Source organism: Perna viridis, chromosome 3, assembly GCF_037379345.1.
Source record: "Perna viridis isolate PV_CMFRI_1.1 ecotype Kerala chromosome 3, ASM3737934v1, whole genome shotgun sequence".
Lineage (NCBI taxonomy): Eukaryota > Metazoa > Mollusca > Bivalvia > Mytilida > Mytilidae > Perna > Perna viridis.
This window is the reverse complement of record NC_142447.1, coordinates 21,566,124-21,591,223: the sequence shown is the minus strand read 5'-3', so window position 1 is coordinate 21,591,223 and position 25,100 is coordinate 21,566,124. Positions and strand designations below refer to the sequence as shown.

The following is a 25,100-nucleotide window of genomic DNA, read 5'->3' as shown; positions in this document are numbered from 1 at the left end:
ATTTAAAAAAACTAACATTCTCATTACATTTCTATAGGACATGTTCCTGCCATTTATCTACCCTTAAAAGATGCTTTATACAATTTAATGTTTGTAATTTTACCATTCAATTTTTAAATCAAAAAATATTTTAAAATAATTTCAACATGATGTGTTTACACCATTTTAAACATTATTACTGTAATTCATTGACAATATGTGTGTGTGGTTTTTTTTTGTAAGATGACAGAAAAGAATGCCCAGTGTTATAGGCGTGATCTACCTTAAGAGGCACAGTGCAACAAACTACTTGATAATACTTAGACATTAAATTATACTTGCAAAAAGTACATGTAACAGTTACTAAACAGACGACATGTACCAAGATGACTTATACATGTATTGAAAGATAAGAAAACAAGGCAGCACTTACAACATACACATCTGAAGAGAAATGAAAAATTTTGATGTCGTAAAGGTCAGAGCAACTTCTTCTATGAATATTTCGTTAATTCAGATCTATGTTTAAGAAAATTGAATAGAAGCAAAAATCTACACAAACATATATTAATTTTATTAGATATCCTGCAAATATTTGTTTTTTCTTAAGTATAAGGGGAATACACCATTGTAATTTTTTGTAATTTATTTCTTACTCTATAACGTTTTTTTTAATTTTGACAAACTATTCACCATAAATTATCTCCAAGACGAATAGTTGCTCACTGAAATCACATTCCGGTATTAGAAACTAAATACCCTTTATTTTCCCATGCCTTGCTGACTATCTCTTCCGCAGACCTATGACTAGTTTGATTACTATGTAACACTCATTTAGCTTAGCCAAGATGAGTAAAGAATATAGGTATCCTCTATGCAGAATATCCAATGATTGTGTTAAATCTGTTAAATAGCGAGTATATCACCTGCGTATAAGGTTGGCCAATCTTCTTCAGACGTACGGACCCGACTATGAATACTATCTGGTGCCGACAAAGAACGTAGTTGATCCGTACATACTTAGTATACAAGGACAAGAAAGAGATTTTTTACAACGAAGTTTTTGTAATTACAAAAGAAAAAAAAAAATAGAAAAAGCATTGCCTGTGTTGTTCGTTAGAATCGAGCAACTTAACCCCTTTAAAGCCGTATTTTTGTTTCTCAGTCGTTTTTCTCACAGTTCAAACTGCATTATATTGTAGACCCATTTTATTGAAATGTAATACGATTAGTGTGTTTTTTTGCTACAAAACAACATGAAAAATTCGGTGATATTTAACTGATAGAAGTGTTTTGTTAATTGCCTAGGTTTGTCTACTATTTTTGGTTTATGCTTATTGCCAGCATGCAAAACACCAGTTCTATGCCTTCAGATACTTTCCGTGGGCTGTAAGTACAGTTAATTTAATCTTGTTTTACCCCGTGCCACCGTTAAAAGGGTATACATATATTGACCATTTTGTATGGTTTTACCTACCTTTCATTTTGAAACTGCATGCTCGCTAATGAAGGTATCAAGTAAGGACCATTGCGGTGGTTTACAACTTTCCGGTAAAAGTTTTTACCCTGATATTGCCGTTTGTTATATGAAAATCCCTTTTTACTACTCCTTTTGACTACTGTCGAGATTTTATCAGTTCGGTAAATTTGTTACTACCCTTCATGGATGCAGTACATTCACAGGAAGGAGAAATGAGCGAACACCGACACTAAAAATTGAATTTAAGGAATTATCCGTTTAGCGATCACTCATATTTATTCAAAATTATTTTCATTCTTAGATATGGTAAAATGAGTTGTCTTTTTTTACAGAACCACTTGATAGCGACTAGGATAATGAACGACTGCTATATCTGTAACACTACTGCTCAGAACAGAACTGACTTACACGATCCTGTCAAATTGTTGGAAGTTGAAGTAGGTTTTTTTCACATCTAAAGAAAGCTGCTTGCGCTGTTTTTGGACTATATTTTCTCTTAATCTAAAGAAATAATAATGATAATAATAACAAAATTTGTAGCAGTGCAGTGTTTTCCCCCGTGGGTGTCCTCTAAGTTTTTAAAGTCCCAGCATAATATATTGGGATGAACCGCGATGTTTTAGTATGCATAGGATTTCATGCAAGTTGTTAGATAGTAAGAACACAATATGTGCTTGTTTATATAAAGGGAAAAATTTTATCACTTGAATTTTATAAGAGTTAAGACAATTTTTTAAGACGATGTCCATGTAAAAACAGACAGGTCCTATGATAAGGGTTGCACAGGGTAACATTCTCGTCAAAATGGGTAATGTATACATCATATGTATTATGTCAAATAGTATAAAGTTTGTTCTAAATTAACAATGGATGGCTCAGAGAAAGATTTAAAATTTTCTTAACAAAGCAAACAAAATTTGCTCAGATCAAAGAGTTATCTCCCGTTCTTCAATGATTTTCAATGCTTTCTATTTATTTCTCGTTAATTGTTGAAGTTCATAAAAAAACAAAATCAACTTTGAGAAAGGATGCATTTGTGATATGAAATGAGTGGAAAGTTTTTGAAAATAAAATTTATCATGTGCAACCCACTGCCTGGATTCCCTCTGAATATATGATAGTTTAGTTTAGGGTGTGAGGACATGCGTTTTTTTCCGACGCAGTCGGTATATTTTTGCTTTTTACACTCTGACCTTAAAGGCTCTCTTCCATGGAAACGCAAGTCGCCTGACCGCAATACTGTTTCCCGATTGGCCAAATTCTGATAACAAAGTGCCGTTCGAAAAAATTATCGCGTCGGCTATCTTTTTTTAAAGATAGTACTTGTTTTGCATATAAACCAACTGTAAATGGAGTTTTTAAAAATTTATTTCAGTCAAGACTTTTGTATATGATGTATAAAAGGAGTGAATACTTCATACAGGCACCAAAGTCTCGTTATCAACAGGATCTGCACGCATTTGAAGGATTATGTTCACTCGGAAACGCGACGCTATGGTTGTGCAAAGACAAGACAAAATAGATTTCATATCTTAATAAATTCACTTTTTATTTTATTCATCATTGTTTCTAATTTACCTAGAAGTTTGCCCCGGGACCTTCACAATGCATATTTACAAGTGCATATATATCGTCGAGGATACATGTAGCCCGGACTACATGGAGTACCTAAATATATGCATGTACGCGAAAGTACTGTCTTAGTTAATATTACTTGACTTTGTAAACTATATATTTCCCAATGTCGCAAATTTCAGCATTTGAAAGTTTTAGCCTAAATAATAATTTTCGATTCGACTACTTTTGGTCTGTCTTTGGTGGAAAACACACAGGTACTTGGGCTAGGCATTTTTTGTGTTTTTGTTAAAAAAAATACGATATCATGTGTTTTAATAGCAAATATTGCACTTTTACTATTCATATGAAGTATTCTGATATATGGGGGACGACTGGTATTTATATACCTGTCGGCCCCCTATAACACTTTTTTTCGTAATTAAGGTCTTTCCCATTTCAATGGGAAGACCTTTTATTTCTTCTGATTATTATTATTCTTTTTTTTTCTTCCGCCCAATTTGCCTGCGTTTGATTAAATCGTATCACGACAAGATTTTGACCATCCTTTGCAAACTGAGATAAGACTTTGGAATTCACCCTGTGAGACGTGATCATTTGTCGGTCCAGAGTTATCTGCCCCGTAGCGGAAAAACTATTTTAGATACACACAAACCGAAAGCTCCATATTGTTCAGAAACAAGGGGCAGTACTATTTGACAAGTTTTCGACAAGATTTGAGGTTTCCCTGATTACGTGGTTGTTTGTCAAACTTTGATAAGATATTCTAATTCATCTCGATTAGGCACTTATTTGCTTTATTTTTTTGTTTATATGTTTAAAGTATGAGTTATAACTACTGGTTAGGCAGTATTTATATTATGAGAACTCTCAATCGACATTTAGAACTATATTCGCGGTATTTGATGAGTGGTGTATTAATCGATTTTGGTAATTTAATATCACCTCTGTCTTTAAAAGTGAGAATGATTGTCTCGTGCTCAATGATTAATTCTGTGCTGCTTATAATTAAAAACCTTCACTACCTTAATTCAAAGCTTAAAATGAATCCATGAATGCACATATAGTTGCATGACAGTTTTATATTTTGTTTGAAACAGCGTACGTAATCATTATTACATGGTGGTCAAAGCGTCGTAACTAAAAAAAAATGAAACATGAAAGTAAAGAACAATGAAGTTTTAAATTTTGTTAAATATCCTTGTTTATTCTTACTTTTCATACTGCTCAAAAATGAATACAATAACAAATTTCAGTACCGTACTTGAGTAACGATGAATCATGGTACAATAATATATAGCCGCAGTGAGTCTTGACGTTTCTCGAACAAAGATACGATAAATCTTCTGATAAGACAATAAGTAAATAATGTTAATACATCCATGAATGTGTTAGTTTCTGAAAACTGTCTTTTAAAGTATACTTCCAATACATTTTTCAGGTGGCCTTATACCGTAACGTAATTTATATATAGGCCTCCCAATCGCAGATGTCCAGATTTTCAACAGTAAAAACCACTATTTACGATCTTTACCTACAAGACAAGCCCATGTATCGCCTAACATTTAAACAATAGCATTGCGAGAATATCACGATAAATAAACATGTATTAATAATTTTCAATAGAAAAATCAAAGTACTCATGTACTGAATCAATTTCAATCGATTCTTTTAGTTGACTTTAAAAGACAAGAACGGAGACCGACTTCTTGGTTATTAAAATTTAAACCGTCATTGTACAGTTATACTGAAAAGTCATAATGTTCCAACATTGATTTGCCAACTTACACAACGGAGGCAAATTACTCACACTTGTACATAATATTCATACACTTTTGTAGTGGCTTAAAAGTAAGATTTTAAAGCTTACAACCGGAGTTTTATTTTGACCACATTTGACCAATACACACTCAGATACTCCATTTACAATGCATAATCCAAGGTTAAGTGTGTTTTTACTACTATATAGAGGGGTGGCCATTTGACGTGAAAGTGACAATTGAGACCTTTACTTTGGGTCTCACTAACCACTCCCGGGTTAATGGCCACCCCCTATGTTGTACCAAAAACACAATGAACCTAGACCTATGAATTGTAAGTGCATTTTTTTGTGTGTATTCTGATTAAAAGTAGTCAAAATAGAGCTGAGAATGTGTACTTTAATATCATATATGTAATTTACTACAAAAGTGTATGAATATTCATTTTTATTACATGTGTGAGTAATTTGCCTCCATGCTGTCAGTTAACAGAAAAGGTAAAAATGTTGATTTTCAGTATTTTTTATTCAAGTAAATTTTGTGAAAAATTTCTACGGACATCGTACCATTAGAGTAATGATTTTGAAAGCCTTATTTTCCAAGCTTTGTAATGGTATGTAACGTAATTTCAAGGTGTCCTGGGAATTCACAGTGAAGCATTGAAAATTACTTGTTTAACATGTAAAGTAATGGAAACGTTAGAAGTGGTTAGTGAGACCATAGCTAAATTATGACATATTTAAGAGAAATGCATAATTTGATGAAAATTGCCTTTCCTGGTCATTATTTCCATTTTCACATAATATCAGTCTAGTGATATTGGTAATCTGGCTATATTTTAAGTTTAAGTTTAATAGTTTAAGCATTATGCAAGATATTGTAAAAAAAAAAACAACATAGCGACGTCATCCCTGAAATACCTTACATCACTGCTTGGGATTTTCAAATTACTCACATGGTCATACAGCACAGACTAAGAATCACACAGTGATGAAATAGGTATGATATAAATTGTTGAAATCTGTCATTTTGTTTTCGTAATGATAAATATATTTACTATTACAACTTCTTGAATTATCATAGATATCAATTTGGTGTGACAAGTTAGTTAAAATTGTCATTTTTTAGTATTTAGGGAAAATATCACTGAGGGGCATGATATAAAAATGACAATTTCTTTCTAGTCCTGTCTGATTTTCTTAGTTTTGGTCTTATTAAACTTACAATACCACAAGCTTTCATAAATGTGAAAAAAAGAAAGACATAAAAACTCCTGAAATGTTTTTAAGGTCTCACTAACCACTTCCGGATCAAATGGCCACTCCCCCCCTATGTAGTACCAAAAAAACATATTGAACCTAGACCTATGCATTGTAAGTGCATTATTTGTGTGTACTCTGATTAAAAGTAGTCAAAATAAAGCACTCTCAAAATTAAAGATACAATTTAAATTAATAGCAAAATTATGTAAAGCCCACCAAATTGGGCCGTCCGTGCGAGACCCGACAGGGTAGTCAAGGACGTTAAAAACCCCTTTAGTTAGTCACTGCGAGCCACTCTACACGTTGACGTACTTCCAAATAGTTAGAGTGGGGAAACGCTCTCGGACCGACGTGGGTCTGGGAGTAGGCCAGAGCGTCAACACTGCAGCCCAGCCGCTAGTAGGACATACTCTGAGTTCTTCGGTCAGGTATCCCGAAGGCCGGGCTCCGCTACCTTCTACTACTAACTGGCCATTACTAACAGAATCCCCGTAAGGGGCGGTCGTGCGAGATCCGTAAGGATAGTCAAGACCGTAAAAATCTCCTATCATCATCGTCACTGCGAGACTCGTAAGAGTTGTAAAGGATTAATCAAGGGAACCAAGGTTATAGCGGTAATAAAAAGAATGTAATCCAGGGACAGAGACCAGTGAGACATGGAAAACAGATATACACAACAAAGAACATAACGTAACTAAAATCACACATACAAAGTAACAAAAGCAAATGAGCAACACGGACTACACTAAAAACTGGGAGCATGGTGCAGATGCGTCGGTAGAGTAAGAGTGCTCTGTTTTTCTAGGAACACCCACCGAGTTGTTCCTAAAAAGTCATGTCCTGGGTAGACGAAAGAGGAAAGGAAAACTATGACACGTCGAACAAATCTGTTTTCATGGCGCAGATGGATAAACCATAGCGATCCACGAGTTCATGATGACGACCATAAAACTTTTGTAGTGATCACTTCAATTTTGTAGCAACATAACCCTGTTCCATAAGCCTATTTGTTAGAAGTCTGCGTAGTTTCAGCAAGCTCTAGCATAACGTATGAGTTGTGATATGAACACTCCATACGCAGGTGCTGAAGGGATGTTGCCACAGATGAAAGGAAAGTTGACAATTCAGAATGAAAAGTCATAACGTTTGTCGTAAAGTCTGGTCAATAGTTTTCTTTTACCATCGATTCTAAGTGTAGGTCAAGATATGAAGCTGACCTCACAGTGTCTATAGTATCCTTTATCTGAAGTTCTTTGGGGTAGATGCGATGTATTTGATCCCCGAAATTAAGATTGTTGAAAGATAATACGTCATCTATACAGCGGAAACTGAGATTAAAGGATCTAGCTAAACGATATTCTTTCTTTCGGATTAGATCAGCTATGAAGTCAGCCTCATAAGAGTGAAGGAATATGTCAGCAAGTAAGGACGTTAAAAAAACCCTTAGTAGTAGTCTCTGTAGTCACTCTACACGTTGACTCTACCTCAAACTACTACCAGACATCTATTAACACAATCCCCGCAAGGGGCGGTCTTGCGAGATCCGCAAGGATAGTCAAGACCGTATAAACTACCAATCGGATCGGTCTCTGTAGTCAATATTACATTGTACCAATTGCTGTGAGGCAAAGGTCATATCTCCAGAACGTGATTGCAGTCCGAGGAGAATGGATGGGAAAGACGTTTCAATTATTCTTTAACAATTGACCTTTTAATTTACCTTTTTTCTTTTTAACAAAAAAAAAAATAAAATAAAATAAAATAAAATAAAACAAATTCCCAACCCCAAGTACCTATGGAAAACACACAGTTTTACTAACTTTTCCAGAATAACTAAAAGAGTTTTAATGCAACCAAACATGTGGTAAAGGATTTTAGTGAAGACGTAGTTTACAGTTTAAATCATGATTTTAATAGAGGAATAGTTATCTCCCTTGACATAAAAAAAACCTCAGTAGTAGAAAACAGAGGTACTTGGGGTCGAGATTTTAAAGAAAGCAGTTTGTTGTACGGTTTACTAAGTCAGGATGTTTAAGACATCATTGTACTTTATAATTAAGACTGTCAATTCTAGTATATGAATGCCCGTGCAGGTCCGGGTGTTCAAAGAATAGGCCTGTAGTAGCTCTAAGCTTGTCGTAAAAGGCGACTAAAAAGTGCTTAGAACCCTAGCCCGGGGCTAGGGCGCTCTGCCCACAGAGCAACTGGGATGTGTGCCCCAGGTGGTGGAATGGGGTACCCCTGGCGTGTTACATGCTGGGGTTGTCAGGCTATAATACGGAAAACCTGACCGCAAACCATAGTGGTGCACCGTGTTGGGAAAGATGCCACGTTCCTCGCACGTTAAAGAACCCTGCTGTGGTATTCTCCCGGAGTAGGAATCATAGGGCTCCGCCACAGGAGGCTAAATTACCCGACCCTACCTACCTCTCCCTATTTCCAGTGGCAATCAAAATTTGTCGACCCCATTGTCCTTGTGTCCCATCCCTTTTTCATTTCATCATCATTTCATGTTCATTTTATCATCAATTTCATGTTCATCATCTGAATATAGCTGAAATATTGCTGCTCGGACGTTAAACCCCAACAAACAAACATCTAGTATATGAATACTATTACTATGCTGCATACTTGATAGTGGGTAAGCCTATGTGAATAGGACACGAGGTAACTGAACGAGATGAATCTCTTCACTTATATACAACGTCAAAGCTCGGTAACACAGCAGAAAAAGTATGTTCCAATGCATATTGTACGAAAATAGTACTCTTAGGCCGGACGTACATAAAACTGCTTAACATTGTTTTTTATGTAAAAAAAAAAACTTGAAGAGGAGTATAAATTTTAAGGGGAAAAATAAGTACTGGAGACAAAATATAAATTTATTCAGCTACAGGACCTTTGTACAACCAGATTGTTGATTTACCATGGTTACACACGTTACTAAATATATTGAGATCATGTTGGTAGTGCCATTTGGATACTACTCTGAAATATTTGTCACGCTCAGCGACCATTTGAAGAAGTCTTCCCTGTAAAAAATGCCTTTATAAAAATTGTGAATGAGAAGAAGTTACTGCACATAAAATGATGACATTTAAGGGATGGAGTAGGTCTTCCCTTGATTAAATGACAACACCTGAAGAACTTCCTTGAGTAGCTAACGTGAAAAAAGGAAAAAAAGTTTATATTTTCTTTTATTCCACAAGTATTTTTAGCTCTTTTTATAACCTCATTTCCAAAGGCAGTTCATCAGGTGATATTCATCCAATCAAGGGAAGAAAACCATGTCCCCTGAACCACAAAATTGCATGTGTTTATATATAGATCAGGGACGGATTCAGGCGGGGGCGTGGCAGGCTTGCACCCCCTCTAAAATTTGCAAAGCATGGGTTGTCAGGGGTAATTCTGGCTAATTTTACCACAAAAGATATCTACATGGTACCTACTCTAAGAAGAATATTTAAAAAAATTAACCTTAAAAAAATGTTTCGTCTCGCTCCGCTAATCTAAAATCCTGGATCCGCCCCTGGTGATCAAGCTAAGTTTTATTTGTGAACTACTGCGTACTATGTTTCTCTAATTGACAGTTGGCATTTATACATTGTTTATAAACATCGACTTAGCAATGGAAATTAAATGAACAGTAGGTGTCAAAATAAGCGTAATTTATGTAGCTTTACTATGATCCACAATTTAGTTCAGGAAAAAACCTTAAAGACCCTAGTTTACAGAAAAGTGATCATTACTATAAAATTGAAGCATCATTTGCATGCTTGATATTTTAATGGTAGCTTAAAATTTTACACACAACATTATATTAGTAAATCAAATATTTCAGTGCATATCTAATGAATGACTTTTTTGCATGCTTCTTAGGTGAACAGGTTTAAGCTAAGAATTTCCTCATTTTGTTATAATATAGAAATTTATACCTCAACGGCTAACATCTTGATGGGATTGTGCATGTCAGATCTGTTCTGTGCTGTCGAGTTGTAGAAATAACAATCCATGTGAATGCTTGCCAATATCAAATGTTCCTGAAAGTTACACAAAAAGTTTTAAAAAAAAAAAGCACCCGTGCAGAAATTGGCGAGAAACGTTATAGAATATAGTGTCATACAAAATTATTATAATAGCTGTAAAAGTGCGACCTACATCACGTGCACTTATAATCTAATGAATATCCCTTCAGCACCTGCGTATGGAGTGTTCATATCACAACTCATACGTTATGCCAGAGCTTGCCGAAACTACGCAGCGATAGAGCTCTAACAAATAGGCTTCCGGAACAGGGTTATGTTGCTACAAGTTTGAAGTCATCACTACAGAAGTTTTATGGTCGTCATCATGAACTCGTAGATCGTTATGGTGTATCCATCTGCACCATGAAAACTGATTTATTCAACGGGTCATAGTTTTCCTTTCCTTGGTTGTCTACCCCGGAGTTGACCTTTTATGAGCAACTGGGCGGGTGTTTCCAGAAAGAGCTGAGGACGCTTATCCTACCGGTGCACCTGGTCCATGCTCCCAGTTTTTAGTGGAGTCCGACTTGCTCATTTGCTTTTGTTACTTTATATGTATGATTTTAGTTACTTTATGTCCTCCGTTGTGTATGTATGTTTTCCATGTCTGGTTTTTGTCCCTGGATTACATTCTTTTGATTATTGCTATAACCTTGGTTCCCTTGATTATTCTTTTATATATTCTTTAATATAAAGAGAGGGACTTGTGGGGAGTCTATGTTATATTGATAATTGTAATTTTGTACCTTGTATCAGAGAGAGGTCTTATATAGGCTTAGCCTGCTGCCCAATCCATTTCAGCTTTATACTGAATAAAATATTGTTTAAACACGACCATTACAGCATTCTGAATCACGTAGAATAAGAGAAAAGAACTATTCAATCACAATAAGAATACCCCTATTCCCCGAGGTTTAGTGTTAAATCTAAGTATATAATATTGTTTGAGATTAAGCATATGAAATACATGCTATATTTGAATGGATGTTTCTATGAGTAAACTCAATTTCTAAGCAAGTATGTCGTAAAACCTAGAGAGTTAAAAGCAAGGTCAAGTTTTTTGTTTTCTTCATATGTTGAGTATACATACTAGTAATTATTTTCACAAAAAAAACCCAACTTTTTTTCAAGGAGAATTTTAAACAACACTGGTTGGTGATAAAAACGTTCCTGTTAAGTATACTTACAACACCTCTGACAAATGGAAAATATCTGAAGCCCAAACCTTCATGTACAGCATGTTGACAGAGGACAAGGCCTATCAAAATAACACTGACCTGAAATTGTAACACAGGCTAATTTGCGTTTGAACAAATAAAACAAAGATGCACGTCGTCAAATACTGTAGACGTGCTAATTTTCGCGGTGGAAAGAAAACCGCGAAAAATGACACCCACGAAATAATCAAATTGATTCTAACACTATTCAACGCCAAACATTTTTTAAACCGCGAAAATTAATACTTTTACAGTATACAAATATAGAATATCGCTATTTTGTTTAAAATCCCTTTGACCTTGCTATACAATAATTATCATTCTCACGCCAGTCGAGTGAGAATGAATATTATCGCCAGTTTCTATGTCCTCGCGTGACATACAAGCAACAGCGCAGGAATATTTGACGACCCAAATAACCGTCTATTTGCTTACTGCGTATGCAATAATGGTTAATTTGTGGCAATATATTTTAGTCTATTATGGAAAATGATTAAATATAGTAACTTCCTCGATTAAAATTAATACATCCCAAAATTATTCACAAATTTTAAACGCGACCGTCATAGTTAACCGATTTTTTTTCAAATGACGTGTATCACTGCTGCACAAAATACGTGACGTCACGTAGCACGTTGCCGAAAAATAGTCCCGAAAGTAAATTTGCAGCGCTTATAAAACTTACATATTTAGGTCAGGAAAACTGGAAATAAAAAAAAACTAATACCTTCCAATTCAGCAAAACAGCGATAAACAGATTATTAAATATTTTTTTCAACTCGGGGGAGTTTCTCATGCTCATCTTGTCTCGCGGCAAATGAAATTTTCTTTATGCTGTGATGTAAATTTACCCACAATTCCCGAAAGAATGAGTTCATTAAAGTCCACTTATGAATCCAAGTTCTAAGAAAATCCCTGGTGTCGTGACATGTCCTACTGTTAGAAATGTGCCATTTTTATATTCTAAGCCATATGTTTCCATAGTCCTTAAATTATATATTAGTATACAATGATAAAACAAACCGTCAGCACGGATAGACGCTTTGCCGTCCCCATGTTTAATGTACTTAAGAGATTGGCGTCATTCACTTATCATTCAGATAACATTTATACATATGTACTTTAATAGCTCAGTACTGTACTGAAAACAAGTATTCCAAGTCATGTCAAATGCATTACTTTTTGAAAGAGTAATCAAGGAAACCATGATTCTAGCGGAAATCAAATGTAATCCAGGGACAAAGACCAGACATGGAAAACAGACATACACAACAAAGAACATAGAATAAACAAAATAATACATAAAAAGTAACTAAAGTGAACGAGCAACTCGGACCCCACTAAACACTTGGAGAATGGACCAAGTGCACCGGAAGAGTAAGCGCCCTGTGTTTTTCTAGAAACATCCGCCAAGTTACTCATACAGAGTCCAGTCCATCAATTTTTTTCGATTTTAAGTGTGGAAGATACTTTTTTTTTGGCATCCTAAAAAGTATTAATGAAGGTAGGAGGTGATCAGTATCCTCTATGACATTTAGTTTAGTTTTGGAATGAAACAAGATCATGCTTTTTGTTATATTTTTCCAAGTCATTGTATACTGGTTCTGAGGTTTCAATAAGTAAGCGTATGTGCAATTTTTTAATTAAAAGGTTTTTTTTCACATTCACACTTGATAGCGAAAAAATAAATGCACACGCACCACTTAAACTAGCCAATTTAACAGACGTTTTGAACTTAAACAATGACAGTACAGGGCGCTTACTCTTCCGGTGCACTTGGTCCATTCTCCAAGTGTTTAGTGGGGTCCGAGTTGCTCGTTCACTTTAGTTACTTTTTATGTATTATTTTGTTTATTCTATGTTCTTTGTTGTGTATGTCTGTTTTCCATGTCTGGTCTTTGTCCCTGGATTACATTTGATTTCCGCTAGAATCATGGTTTCCTTGATTACTCTTTCAAAGAGGGTGCAGGGGTTTAGCACCCCTCCCTTTTATTGGAAAATTTATTTTCATGTGTAAAATTGTCAAAAATGGCAAATAATGTCGTAGCATCCCCCTCTTGAGGAATCCCGGCTGACATCACTTCTTTTCAAAGTGTCTGGATCTGCCCCTGCAAGTAAATAGAAAATCAGTAGAGGTGTCACTTTTTCTCACTAAAGAGACAAGAAAATTCCTATTTTCAGCTGTGCAAGACTTCCCTATCCCACCCACCGGCGGCGACAGTGCGTTAGTCAGTATAAAAATGCAGGTAATGAACGAACACGTCCTACCAATAACAAATATATGTTTGAATATTCAATTGAAATAGTAATTTTGTCTAGAATAACCGCGGATTGATTCTTGCAGTTTGTTTATACCGTTTTGAAGTGACCTAAATTATACACCTGGTCTCGATCAACTGTTAAATGCAGGTCATTTTAACGGGTGAGAAAAAGAATCAAACACCCGCTTTTCTCATGCAAGATTGGGAAATCTCAGACATCCTTGGGTAAGATGTAACTCGGTGGAGCCTCAATAGAGGACAATTAAATCTTGCCTACGAGAGTCGAAGATTTCCATATCTTACACACGTATACAGGTGTAAGATATTAGAATGAACTACAGCAAATACATTACTGTACTTCAGGGAGCAGAGTCGATCTTACCTTGACAATCACCGGATAATTGACTGAACTATTGACAAAAACATTGAAACTTATATCAAAATACCTATTTAATGATAAAAAGTTTATATCTTTTTGAAAAACCTAATTATTATCACCCGCGGTAGTAGATAAGGGAAGACCGAATCTATTCCCTGAACTATATTATTAGCTGGAACACATAACTTTTTTAGTATTTATAGACAACCACACTATCGCGGGACAAATGTACATACGAATATGATGCTCATACTTCTAATGCTCTTATTGATGGTGGATGTGACTGCGTATATTTCGCTTTTGATTGTGTTATCTGCACAATAAGTACAATCAACAAAATAAACGTCAGTTGCGAAAAAAATGACCCTTTGTTGCAGGATAAAAAATGGATTTTTTTCTACCATCCACATGTTATAAATGTAATTATTTCTTTGACTATAAACTGTTGCAGTGACTGTCTTTTTATGGCTCGTTATTGACGATATTCTATGGTATTCAATTATAAGATAATTATAAAACGTCTCGTTCTATTTCGAAGTGCACTTATCTTGTAGAATATCGGTCAACAATGATTACTACCATGATAAGACAAGAAATATGGCGAAAATACCACAATTAACGGTTCGTAAAATTAACTTAATCATATATATATAATGTTACAAATCTACAATCTCTTGAAGGATGTGAAAGAGCCTTTGATCTGCATTTGACATCCTTTTGTATTATACTGAGAGTATTGATTTGTAATTTGTCTTGAAAATATTTCTGGCATCACCATCATTGAAGACATATCCTTCTAAATTTTAAGTTCTAGCACAGACTATTACCGAGCGGTTTTTCTGCTGGTCTTCGGAAAATGAAGAGAAAAAACCCTTAACAAACAACAAAACTAAACATAAAAAAAAACATATCAAACACATTTCATTGTGTGACTATACGCAGATTTAAAATATTTTACCCTACCGTTGCACCTGGTACATGCACCCAGTTTATAGTGGAGTCCGAGTTGCTCATTTATTTGTGTTCGTTGTAGTATTATTTTTGTTATTTATTGTACTTTGTTGTAAGTGTCTGTTTTCCCTGTCTGGTCTTGTCCATGGATTAAATACTTTTGACTTCTGCTAGAATCTTGGTTCCTTGTAGGTATAATACCACTATTAAGGGGAACCAGTCGCCTGCATTTACCTGAAGGTAGTCCGTAAAAAACAAAGTAGTTCCTATGATGCATTGTATATTTTTGTGATGTTGCCAGTATATGCAAACTGGGTATCATTTGAAAGCTTATCATGTCAGATACACACTAAATACAACAGTTTTGAACTCTGATGTAGAGAATAATTCGTTTTAGTCTAGATCTTAAGCCCATTGATTTGTCAAATTTCCGAAAGGAAAGTAGTATTTTTAGGACCTGTCTACTTTCACTTCACCGTTCTTTCTTAGAAGCCATTAAAGGTATGCTGTAAATTTTATGAGAGGGCCCCCTCTATGATAAAACCTGTTAAAGTTCATTTTAACAAACTTTAAAAAAAGATTGAAAATCGCTTAATTCAACATAGAAAGTAATGGGACTTTTAATAATGGTTTTACACATATACGCATGTGGTAATCTGCGTTCATTGTAGGCACGTGTTGTTCGTTTTAACTGATTAAATTTTTATTTGTAAGTAATAGTTGCAGTTTCATTTGAAAACTTTAATCAGAATGGATGAGTGGTAGAAGAAACGAATTTTTCACCAACTGAACAATTTGAATTTCTTTTCATCACTTGAATTATTAGCAATTAGATACCATGAGTAAGCTTACTTTTCAGATTTTGGTTCTATTACTGGTGTATGTAAAATGCCAGAACGTTAACGACTATGTCGTATTCAGTTATAACCCACGTGCCGCCGTGAGTATTTTTAATTTGTCTTGCAATCTAGACAGGTGCGGATTCATAGGCGGTCGACCCGGCGTACGCCCCAAACTAAAATTGGGAATTTTGTTTGCATGAAAGCTTTATTTTTCATAACATCTAACCCCAAAATTTTTTTCAGCTCGCTTTCTTTTTTAGCTCACCTAGCCGTAGGCCAGGTGAGCTATTGTCATCACTGCGTATGTCATCTTTGTCGTTAACAATTTCTTCAAGCATATTCTCCAAATTCTGACATAGGTAAAAGTATTTGGCATGATGAGATCTATCTGTGGTCAAATTTTGGTAAAAATCTGTTGTCCAATGTTGGAGTTATTGCCCTTTTTGGACATTTTTTTTGGTTGCTGCTTTTGCTGTTTTTACTTTTAAAAATATTCTCAGAAATTACTATACTGAATTCAAGGAAAGTTGGTATTTTGTAGGGTATTCTAAACAAAAATGAAAGTTTGGATTTTTGATCGGTTAAAACATGGCCGCCGTTACTAAAAATAGAACATAGGGGTCAGACAGTAGTTTTTTTGCATATATCTCCGAAACCGTTAGGTTTAGCCTATATCTTTCAATTAGTAAAGTGATCCTTATAATAAGGACTTGAACTTTCTATTTCAAATGTCCTACGGTTGTTGTCGTTATCAATTTATGGAATTTCAAGAAACAAAGCATCAGACAAGGGAAATAAAAAAAATACTTCATACAACCTGTATAGGACAAAAATTCGTGCACTTGGAAGGTTTTTTTCTGTATATCTATTCAGTTTGTAAAGCGCAAAGCCAAACCGCAGTATTTAGGTACCGTCAAATTTTGCATCACATTTAAGGATCCATCCAAAAAGACTGATATAGATCGAATTTCAGAGAAATAACGATTAGACAGAAAAAGTTGAAGATCAGTCAAAACACTGAATAAAAATCACTTCTATTGTGAATCACTATATTCCGAAAAAAAAAAACCCCAAAAAAAACAAAACAAAAAAACAAAACAAAAACAAACAAACAAACAAACAAACAGATGTATATTTATATTGATATTTTGATTTTTTAAAACAGCTGAATGAAAATTTGTCATATTCTCTCATTACAGTATCATATTTTATGTGCCAGGAAATCCCATAATTGTTATATGTACAACGTAACAGAACAAGAACGAGTCAATATCCACGACCCTATCAAAGTGTTCAAAATCGAGGTAAACTTTTGAATATCAAAACAAAATTCTAGAAAGGAAATGAAGTACTTATTGTCCAGAAAATTAAAAAAAATAATCTTTGCACTCGTATTATCATCACTTCTACAAGGTAAGAGGTTGGGATTCCGTTTCTCCATACCCCAACCCGCTCATTCCATTTCAAAACTGAAACGTCTTTTTCATTTACCAAACAATTGACTAATATTTTAGATATTAATCCAGGTTATACTGATATCATTGTTGATCTATTTTTCAACCCCATTTTTTGTATTGTTCATTTTTGGGGGGGGATAGATTTGGAAACCACCGTGTCCGTCTGTACATCTTTCCACTGTATTTTGCCAGCGACACTCCTAAACTGTTCTATTATTTTATTTAAATTTTGTATATAGATGGGACAACATTAGTAGATATGCATAGAAAACCCTAATATATCAAGTGCTTATATTTACTTTCAGGCAAAACTTATTGATATGATTCATATACGTAACACCTACTTCAGAACCGCACCCAAAAGCCACTATAAAACTGACCTTCGTTGGTATCGCGGATTCTGTGAACATGGAAACGCAACAATATGGGTATATAACGGTCATCCATACACTGAATCGTAATAAAACATTATTGATGACTAACTTATTTGCTTTCTTCGTGCATTCTGGCGCATAAGGTCTCCACATATCTCCACCAGTCACCCCTATCTTTGGCAAGTATCTTTGCCATCCTCTGCATCCGACTGATTTTTTGTCGTTTTCTTTTCCATCATGCGTCCAAAGTGATGTTATATTGGTCTCCAGGGAGAATGTGGCGAATCCATCTCCATTTTCCTCTTGTAATGACTATTATGATATCTTCTTGTCGGATTTTTTCATACAGCTCTTTGTTAGATATTTTTTAGGACAATGGTTCTCAGATACATCTGTTAAATAAGACTGTTAAGTTTGATTATTACAGATTAACCACTACTGTTCTGGATTTTGCTTTGAGATATTTGAGTTATTCCATATTGATCGTAACATACAGAACATTTATCTTCATCTGCTCTTTCATTTGATTTTATAGCGCAGTCAGAATAGTTTTAATGCTGAATGTGGTATTTATTTCTCGAATTTGTACTTATCAGACACATTTGAATATTCCTTTAGCCTGGATGTTAAAAGTTTATGTTTACATGTAATTATTTTTTATTTTAATCTTTAAAAATAGCAGTTAATTAAAAAATGTCATGTTACACTTAATCTCTGCTTGAAAGAAATTTTAAAAAATTCAAATCGCATGAGCTACCAGAAAAGGATGCTTACCCTTCCAGTACACCATAGTTCATACTCCTAGATTTCAGTTGAGTCCATATTTATTCTTTAGTTTTTTTTGTATATTCTTTCAGGAAGTGTTGGTTTCTCTTTATGAGCTGTATGTATTTCTTAACACGTGGTCATTAAATCTACACGATTTTTCGACAATACCGATTATCATTAATTTTCTAAGTGTCATCTAGTTTTGAAGAGACAACAAAGCTATGTTGGCTTGCATGTATATTTCACTATGTATGAAGTGTGAGGGGTATTTTTTCATTCACAAGGAGTATTTTCGTATAAGATGGCGTTACAAGCACTTCAATAAGGCTATGCATTTGGTAATTGTTTTGTTCGCATTTATTTGTGATTATTGTGTTTTGATGGCCGAATATTTAAAATATCTTACAGTTTTTCTTTGCGTATGAATATGAACAGAAATGCCCGTTATAGTGGAGGATCAAGAACACCCCTCCAGTTGGAAAATGTTGACAATTCCGCGCAGAACCTTAGCAAATAATAACATGGTGCCACATTTTTCTATAACCCCATCTAAAAAATCTTTGGATCCACCCTACATTATCTACGGGGTGCCAAATGGGACTCTTGTGGTTTTGTACCCAAAATTCAATTTTGTACGGACAAAAGTGAATTTCGTTCAACAAAAATGAGTTCAGATTAACAAAATTTATAACAACAAATTTAAATTTTGTCATACAAAGTAATCTGTCAGTGGACAAAAGAGTCACAAAATTTACATATGTGTTTACAAAATTGAATTCTGTCATAACAAAATCACGTTTTCGTGCAATTTAACACAAGATTCACTTTTGGGTCACAATGGTCAATTTTGTATGCAAATTAGTTTATAGAATCTTTGGGTATGCAAATAAATTCTCTCGTCACGATTTGTAAGGAGATTTATCATTGGATATAGTAACTGCAGGTCGCAGACGCAGGTTTCAGGTTTCCGATTACTTCGAGCAAGGACATATCATATGGAGGATGAACATTTCTGCAAAAGTAAGTGATACATAATTCTTACTTTTGCAGAATAGCGCATGCGCATCAACAATATGATATTCCCGTGCTTGAAGTAGTCGGAGACCGCGGTTACTATGGACTTTTGTGACATAAAATAGACTTGTGATTTTTGTGACAAAAAATGAATTTTGTTTCACAAAACTGACTTTTGTTATTAATTTGCATACCAGTTAACAATGTCAATTTTCTATGCAAATAAGTTAATATTTGAATACCTATTTAACAAAATTGAATTTCATGATGACAAAATTGAAGTGATCATAAAACAAGTTTGTATAACATAGTTTTATACGATAAAAATGATTTTGTTATGATGGAATTCAGTTTTATGTACACAATATTTATTTTGATTGTAAAAAGTTCAAGTCCAATTAGGCGCCCCGTACAAACAATACCTCGCTCCAAAATTTGAACTACACAGTTCCCAATCAAGTAAATGTATGCTTTAAGTTTGGTAATAAACAAATTTTCATATAAAGTATAAATTTTCTTACAGTCCATCCCAACCGATATAAGAAAGTAGCTAGACAAAAAGTAAAACCCAAGATATCTATCCATACTATTTCGAGAGCAAATTCAGAGTACTATACACAAATGTACTTCTAGGAGACAAGTATTCTCACTATATGGCTTATCTATATTTTCAGACAATATGGGTCAATATTTGGTATAACTTGGACACGAATTGAAATATGGCTAAAATATCGGAATTAACGGTTTGTAATATAAAATGTATAGTGCTTTCTAGAAACTCGTTTACTTTATAAATTGTTTTATGTTGAAATGAGAAGTTCGAGCTTGGTTACACGCCACTCAGAAGTAGGTATACAGAAACCAAGGATTTTTACGATCCTCAAATATTTGTAAGGTGTACTTGCTTTTGCAATTCTTTCACATGTATTTTAAACGATTTACACTTGCTAGTAATCAAAGGTATATTGTTACTATAAAAATTGTTTGCTCCTTTGAATGGATTCCCATTTTCTTTGACAATAAATTCAGTGGCGGATCCAGCAGGAGGTCATTTTGTTTGAAAATTTTGTTAATTTTGCGGAGAATTTAGACAAAAAATAAGCACATAATTAGCAAATAATAGCCTGATACCTCTCAAAATATCTTGATTCACACTTGAACATCATTTCTTTTTTTTCTGGAACCCGACGTATCGACATACAAATAAAAAAAAATCAGAGAAAATTCAAACTACTTTTATCTTTTACGTCATCAATTGGATTTTACTACTTTTTTTTTTTATTTCAACTTTAAAAAGGTCACAGGGAAGACGGGAAATGTTATTTTTCAGGTTTGGGTTTTCCTACTGATGTATGTTAAATGTGAGCACAGTGTCAATGACTATGTCATCTTCAGTTATAACCCACGTGAAGTGAGTATTCCATTTCACGTTATATATTCTGTTGTACGGTGACATAAATCACAACTTCAAACAAGCGAACTTGTAGACTAACTTGGTTAGTCACTACCAGCGTGTGCTCTTTGTACAATTTTCTGCATTTCTCTTTCTTTTTCTTTGCTGCTGCTGTGCTCTTTCTCTAAGGGAGATAGAAGTTTGTTCGTATATCACCCGAGACTATTTAGTTAAAACATAGGCTCAGAGGTAGAACCGCTTATCAGGGAAATTTCAAAGAGCTCATATGATACTTTGAGTAACCAAGTAACAAACAATTGAATTTCTAGCATAACCTTTTTATCACGACAAATATGGCGAAACTTGTGTAGGCACAGTAATAAAGAACATTTTAAAATTCAAATACACAACAGTTAGAATAGCAAACTGTTGCATATAAATGGCGATAACGATAATCTCAGTATAAGAAGATATTATTGAAGCCAAATCGGGGAAATATATCATTTAGAAACTAAACAACCGCATGTATATAAATGTTTGAACCCATCTGTCTTTTCTCTTGGCAAAATTAAGTTTCAAAACAGTGAATAAAACTAAAGACCTGTCATGATGAAACTACTTCTTATATATCCACAAACCAGAACACAAATAAGTATTTTTAAAATTAGTACTTTTAAACAGAAAGCATAGATGTATATTTATCCCGGCCTGTCATTACAGCACCAAATTTTGTGTGCCAAGAAGTCCCACAACTGTTACATGTACAACATCACAGGGCAAGAACTAGCAGATGTCCACGATCCTGTTAGGTTGTTCACAGTCGAGGTGAGTTTGTTGATAGATATTAAACAAATATAAGAAATGGAGAAAAAAATGAACCGTGTATCACCAAGTTTTACCAATCTGATTAAGAAATACCTGTACACGATCTGGCTAGAGCCAAGTAAAGTCATTTTCGGCCGGTTCTGATGTTAATTAGATTGCAAATTTCATGATGATGTTCTTCTATCGTCACAGAAGCAAGAGTATTTATCAATGCCCGAAATTGTCGCATCAAACTAACTTCGAAACATCGTAACGTCCGTTCGTGTAATAATATGTGACCATAAAGCCAAACATAAAATCAGACGGTTAAATGACGCAAAAAACCGACAGGCAGATTGTTTAATTGTGGGAACTAATAGCATTTAGAACTCTTTCCACTTTTGCAACCAGGAGCCTAAAACCAGCAATGATGTGATATATGAACAACTTTTACAGTACATTCAATAATGATGTTCAGTGAATACTCAGCCGAAAGTGCAACACGTGAGATCGTATGGTTTTCAATATGTGATAAGCATATGTAAAACGAGTGGGATATAATAAACTTGTATTACAGTTTACATATGATTATCACATGTTATAATATGATAATCATATGTTTTCACAAACATATGATTATATGATTTCAACCCAAAATTAACATATGATAATCATGTGACTATCACACACGAGTTATCGTATGAATCGAGCACCTTATAATTATCATGTATGGCACTTTTTGGCGGTGTAGAATTAGTCTTCCTTTGATTTAACTGGTGGACTTCTTCTAGAGATCTTAGGAAGTCAGTAGACATATGTGGATATCCAAACTTTCAATCATATTCCAGACGCATACATTTAAATTTCTTTCTGATAGGAAGTTTAAATCTTCTTCTTTATTGTCCAATTAACTATCTGAGAAAATTCATCAGAAGACTCGCCACACTTTATCAATTTTCTTCCAGGCAAAACTCATTGATATGATCCATGATCGTAGTACCTACTTCAGAACAGTACCCAAAAGCCACTATAAAACTGACTTCCGATATTATAATGGATTCTGTGAACGTGGAAACTCAACAATATGGGTGTACAATGGTCATCCTTACACTGAATCCTAATAAAATACTACGTGAAGTAATAAAGTATTATTGATTGACACTTCAATTGACCCTTTCTGGTCTCCCAACATTTTTTTGAAAATTTCATTCAAACTTTTTCAAGCTCCATCAGCTGATCTGATTTTATTCGCTATGGTCATGTGACAACACAGTAGCATAGCTTAGAAAAGGTAATGTGTACTCGCAGCTAGTGGACCACCTAAGATCCCCTGCGGGTCCAGGGTGGCAAAATCCCCAAGAAGTTCCTGGGTTTTAAGGAATTTGACAGCTATTAGAAACTTTTAATATAGCTAACATTTTCATTTTTTTATAAAAAGAATATTGGTTTACTTATATTTTGACCCATTTACCCAGATTGTAACATGACCCTTAGATCCTACTTTTTTGTTAGTCTTGACAGTTAAAGGGGAGTTTGGGCCCATGAAACATGTTCACTCGCAAGATACCTGTACTAGGTCAGGGATTTGATGATTGACCTTGCTTGTGGAGTGCTACACAATCTTGAATTGCCATTGTTGCCTAGCTGGGTTTATGGCCTTTGTCTCTTATTCAGATTTATTGTCATTTTTCAATTGTGTTGACTGTTCTTAAATCAATGAACTGAATATAGCATATTAATGTATTATAAATGAATATATTAAAAATTCATTAGAAAAATTACTAGAAATCATTTTATATAATATTTGACACCGGTGTAATACTGAGCCACTGGTTAAGTGGAATAATAAAGCCAATATATAAAAAAAACGAGACTCGAATAATCCAAATAACTATCGACCAATTACTATCGTAATTGTTTAGAAAAATTGTTCACAGCTATATTGAGTAAAAGATTGAATAGTTAATCAGACGAATTTGATATTTTTAAGGAAAACCAATCCGGCTTCAGAGAAAATATTCTACTCTCCACAACATGTATACCATATATACATTATTTTGAATTTTGAAAAATAAGAAGAAAAAAACTATATTGCAGGTTTATAGACTTCGCAAAAGCTTTTGATAAAGTATGGCGCGACGGTTTATTTCATAAATTACTTCAACAGAATTTCAATGGTAAGATGTATGGCGCGACGGTTTATTTCATAAATTACTTCAACAGAATTTCAATGGTAAGATGTATAGTGTTATTCATAATATGTATAACATTAAATCTTGTATTTCCCACAATAATTCAAAATTTGACTTCTTCAAATGTGAATGGGGTGTCAGACAGGGAGAAAATCCTTCTAATGAAACAGGAACTTGATATAGGACAGCACTATCCATTAAAGCAACATACCAAGTTTGAAATCAATCCATCGATTTGGAGTTGAGATATTAATGATTATACTTGGGACATATGAATAAGGGATGGATAAAGGAAACTCAATATACATCTACTTGTATGGAAGGGGTAAAAATATACAAGGAATATCATTTTCAAAGGTAAGACTTACCTGGTTTTAAAGTTATAACAATAATGCTGCAAAATTGTATAAAGCAAGACAGTTTTAATCATTGATACATTTAAATATTTTAAGTGAAAATTCACAAAAATTAACAATTAAATTTCTACATTCTTAAAAGCAAAAGTGTTCAAACAAAACAAGTTTAACATTTATTCCAGAACAAGTTGCTCTACATAAATCAGTGTTTGAGCCATTTTCCTATAGATCCTAATGCTGAACCAAAAGTCTGGAAAACAGAATGAGTAGATCTGGACTGAAGAAGAAGAGAACCAGCCTCTGCCTTAAATCCTCTACCATTCAGCTGATTGGCTACTTTTTCCACTGACAGATAATCACATGACCCATCATCAGTCTGATTGGCCAAAAGATAACCAATAACTGGCTGGTAGAACACAGTTGAAATTATGTCCGACACAGAACTGTTTCTCAGCAATAGATTAAAAAGTTCTTCATCTTCTTTTGCCTAAAACAGATATAAATACATATTGTGAAAACTTAAAGAATATATTTCAGTCAGTAATTTTGTTTTTAAAGTTTCTCCAACAAGCTGAAAGGCTGCATAGCATTACGGTATATCAAGTGAAGTTATAATCACAAACAGCATTGTATTTACTGTGAAACATGTCCAAATCAAACCACTCTCAGACACAGAGATTTGGTCTCTTTAGATAGGTGTTCAGTTTACACAAGTAAAAAAAAATGAAAGGACTTCAGGGGATGTCTGGGTTAGACAGGTTTATAGCATATTCAGTGTCTGGCTTAGACAGATTTACAGCATATTCAGTGTCTGGTTTAGACTGATTTACAGCATGTTCAGTGTCTGGTTTAGACAGGTTTACAGTGTATTCAGTGTCTGGTTTAGACATGTTTATACCATATTCATTGTCTGCTTTAGTCAGGTTTACAGTGTATCCAGTGTCCAGTTTTGACAGGTTTATAGCATATTCATTGTCTGGTTTAGTCAGGTTTACAGTGTATATTCATTGC

General features: G+C 34.3%; 5 protein-coding genes across 7 annotated transcripts in view; 3 read left to right on the top strand and 2 right to left on the bottom strand.

Moving 5' to 3' along the window:
- Positions 1-301: 301 nt before the first annotated feature.
- Positions 302-3,015, top strand: LOC148621426 (uncharacterized). The gene is made up of 4 exons (XM_088573997.1): positions 302-457; positions 1,288-1,368; positions 1,792-1,896; positions 2,835-3,015. The coding sequence occupies exons 1-4, from the start codon at positions 434-436 to the stop codon at positions 2,979-2,981; spliced, it is 357 nt and encodes a 118-aa protein (XP_088430123.1). The 5' UTR covers positions 302-433; the 3' UTR covers positions 2,982-3,015.
- A 5,909-nt stretch (positions 3,016-8,924) lies between these two features.
- LOC148621425 (uncharacterized) lies at positions 8,925-12,468 on the bottom strand. 3 transcript variants are annotated; one of them, XM_088575780.1, is made up of 4 exons: positions 12,322-12,468; positions 11,269-11,358; positions 9,992-10,096; positions 8,925-9,088 (listed from the first exon to the last, which is right to left on the bottom strand). In XM_088575780.1, exons 1-4 carry the CDS (start codon positions 12,352-12,354, stop codon positions 8,939-8,941), a joined length of 378 nt encoding a protein of 125 aa, XP_088431906.1. In that variant the 5' UTR covers positions 12,355-12,468; the 3' UTR covers positions 8,925-8,938. The 3 variants fall into 3 exon arrangements, with proteins under 3 accessions (XP_088431906.1, XP_088431907.1, XP_088431905.1); XM_088575781.1 differs by lacking the exon at positions 12,322-12,468 and adding an exon at positions 12,150-12,300; XM_088575779.1 differs by lacking the exon at positions 12,322-12,468 and adding an exon at positions 12,026-12,156.
- A 2,024-nt stretch (positions 12,469-14,492) lies between these two features.
- On the top strand, positions 14,493-17,670 carry LOC148621424 (uncharacterized). Its single transcript, XM_088575784.1, has 4 exons — positions 14,493-14,559; positions 15,749-15,829; positions 16,931-17,035; positions 17,494-17,670. The coding sequence occupies exons 1-4, from the start codon at positions 14,536-14,538 to the stop codon at positions 17,647-17,649; spliced, it is 366 nt and encodes a 121-aa protein (XP_088431910.1). The 5' UTR covers positions 14,493-14,535; the 3' UTR covers positions 17,650-17,670.
- Positions 17,671-20,012: 2,342 nt separating this feature from the next.
- LOC148621423 (uncharacterized) lies at positions 20,013-22,678 on the top strand. The gene is made up of 4 exons (XM_088575783.1): positions 20,013-20,087; positions 20,675-20,755; positions 21,458-21,562; positions 22,507-22,678. The coding sequence occupies exons 1-4, from the start codon at positions 20,064-20,066 to the stop codon at positions 22,660-22,662; spliced, it is 366 nt and encodes a 121-aa protein (XP_088431909.1). The 5' UTR covers positions 20,013-20,063; the 3' UTR covers positions 22,663-22,678.
- A 1,457-nt stretch (positions 22,679-24,135) lies between these two features.
- The window catches only part of LOC148621422 (NBAS subunit of NRZ tethering complex-like), a 52,029-nt gene continuing 51,064 nt past the window's right edge, over positions 24,136-25,100 (bottom strand). The window contains exon 59 of the mRNA XM_088575776.1: positions 24,136-24,576. Coding sequence (XP_088431902.1) covers positions 24,292-24,576 — 285 coding nt within the window. The 3' untranslated portion in view covers positions 24,136-24,291. The remainder of the gene's footprint in view (positions 24,577-25,100) is intronic.

Coding starts and splice junctions, on each gene's coding strand:
- LOC148621426 (XM_088573997.1), top strand. CDS start 434: ATGAAAAATTTTGATGTCGTAAAG. Junction 1,369..1,791: donor TCAGATACTTTCCGTGGGCT/GTAAGTACAGTT, acceptor CTTTTTTTACAG/AACCACTTGATAGCGACTAG. Junction 1,897..2,834: donor TCAAATTGTTGGAAGTTGAA/GTAGGTTTTTTT, acceptor AATTTATTTCAG/TCAAGACTTTTGTATATGAT.
- LOC148621425 (XM_088575779.1), bottom strand. CDS start 12,100: ATGAGCATGAGAAACTCCCCCGAGTTGAAAAAAATATTTAATAATCTG. Junction 10,097..11,268: donor TTCCATTTGTCAGAGGTGTT/GTAAGTATACTT, acceptor TGTAACTTTCAG/GAACATTTGATATTGGCAAG. Junction 9,089..9,991: donor TCAAGATGTTAGCCGTTGAG/GTATAAATTTCT, acceptor CATTTTTTACAG/GGAAGACTTCTTCAAATGGT.
- LOC148621424 (XM_088575784.1), top strand. CDS start 14,536: ATGGCGAAAATACCACAATTAACG. Junction 14,560..15,748: donor CGAAAATACCACAATTAACG/GTTCGTAAAATT, acceptor CTTACTTTTCAG/ATTTTGGTTCTATTACTGGT. Junction 15,830..16,930: donor GTTATAACCCACGTGCCGCC/GTGAGTATTTTT, acceptor CTCTCATTACAG/TATCATATTTTATGTGCCAG.
- LOC148621423 (XM_088575783.1), top strand. CDS start 20,064: ATGGCTAAAATATCGGAATTAACG. Junction 20,756..21,457: donor TCAGTTATAACCCACGTGAA/GTGAGTATTCCA, acceptor CTGTCATTACAG/CACCAAATTTTGTGTGCCAA. Junction 21,563..22,506: donor TTAGGTTGTTCACAGTCGAG/GTGAGTTTGTTG, acceptor ATTTTCTTCCAG/GCAAAACTCATTGATATGAT.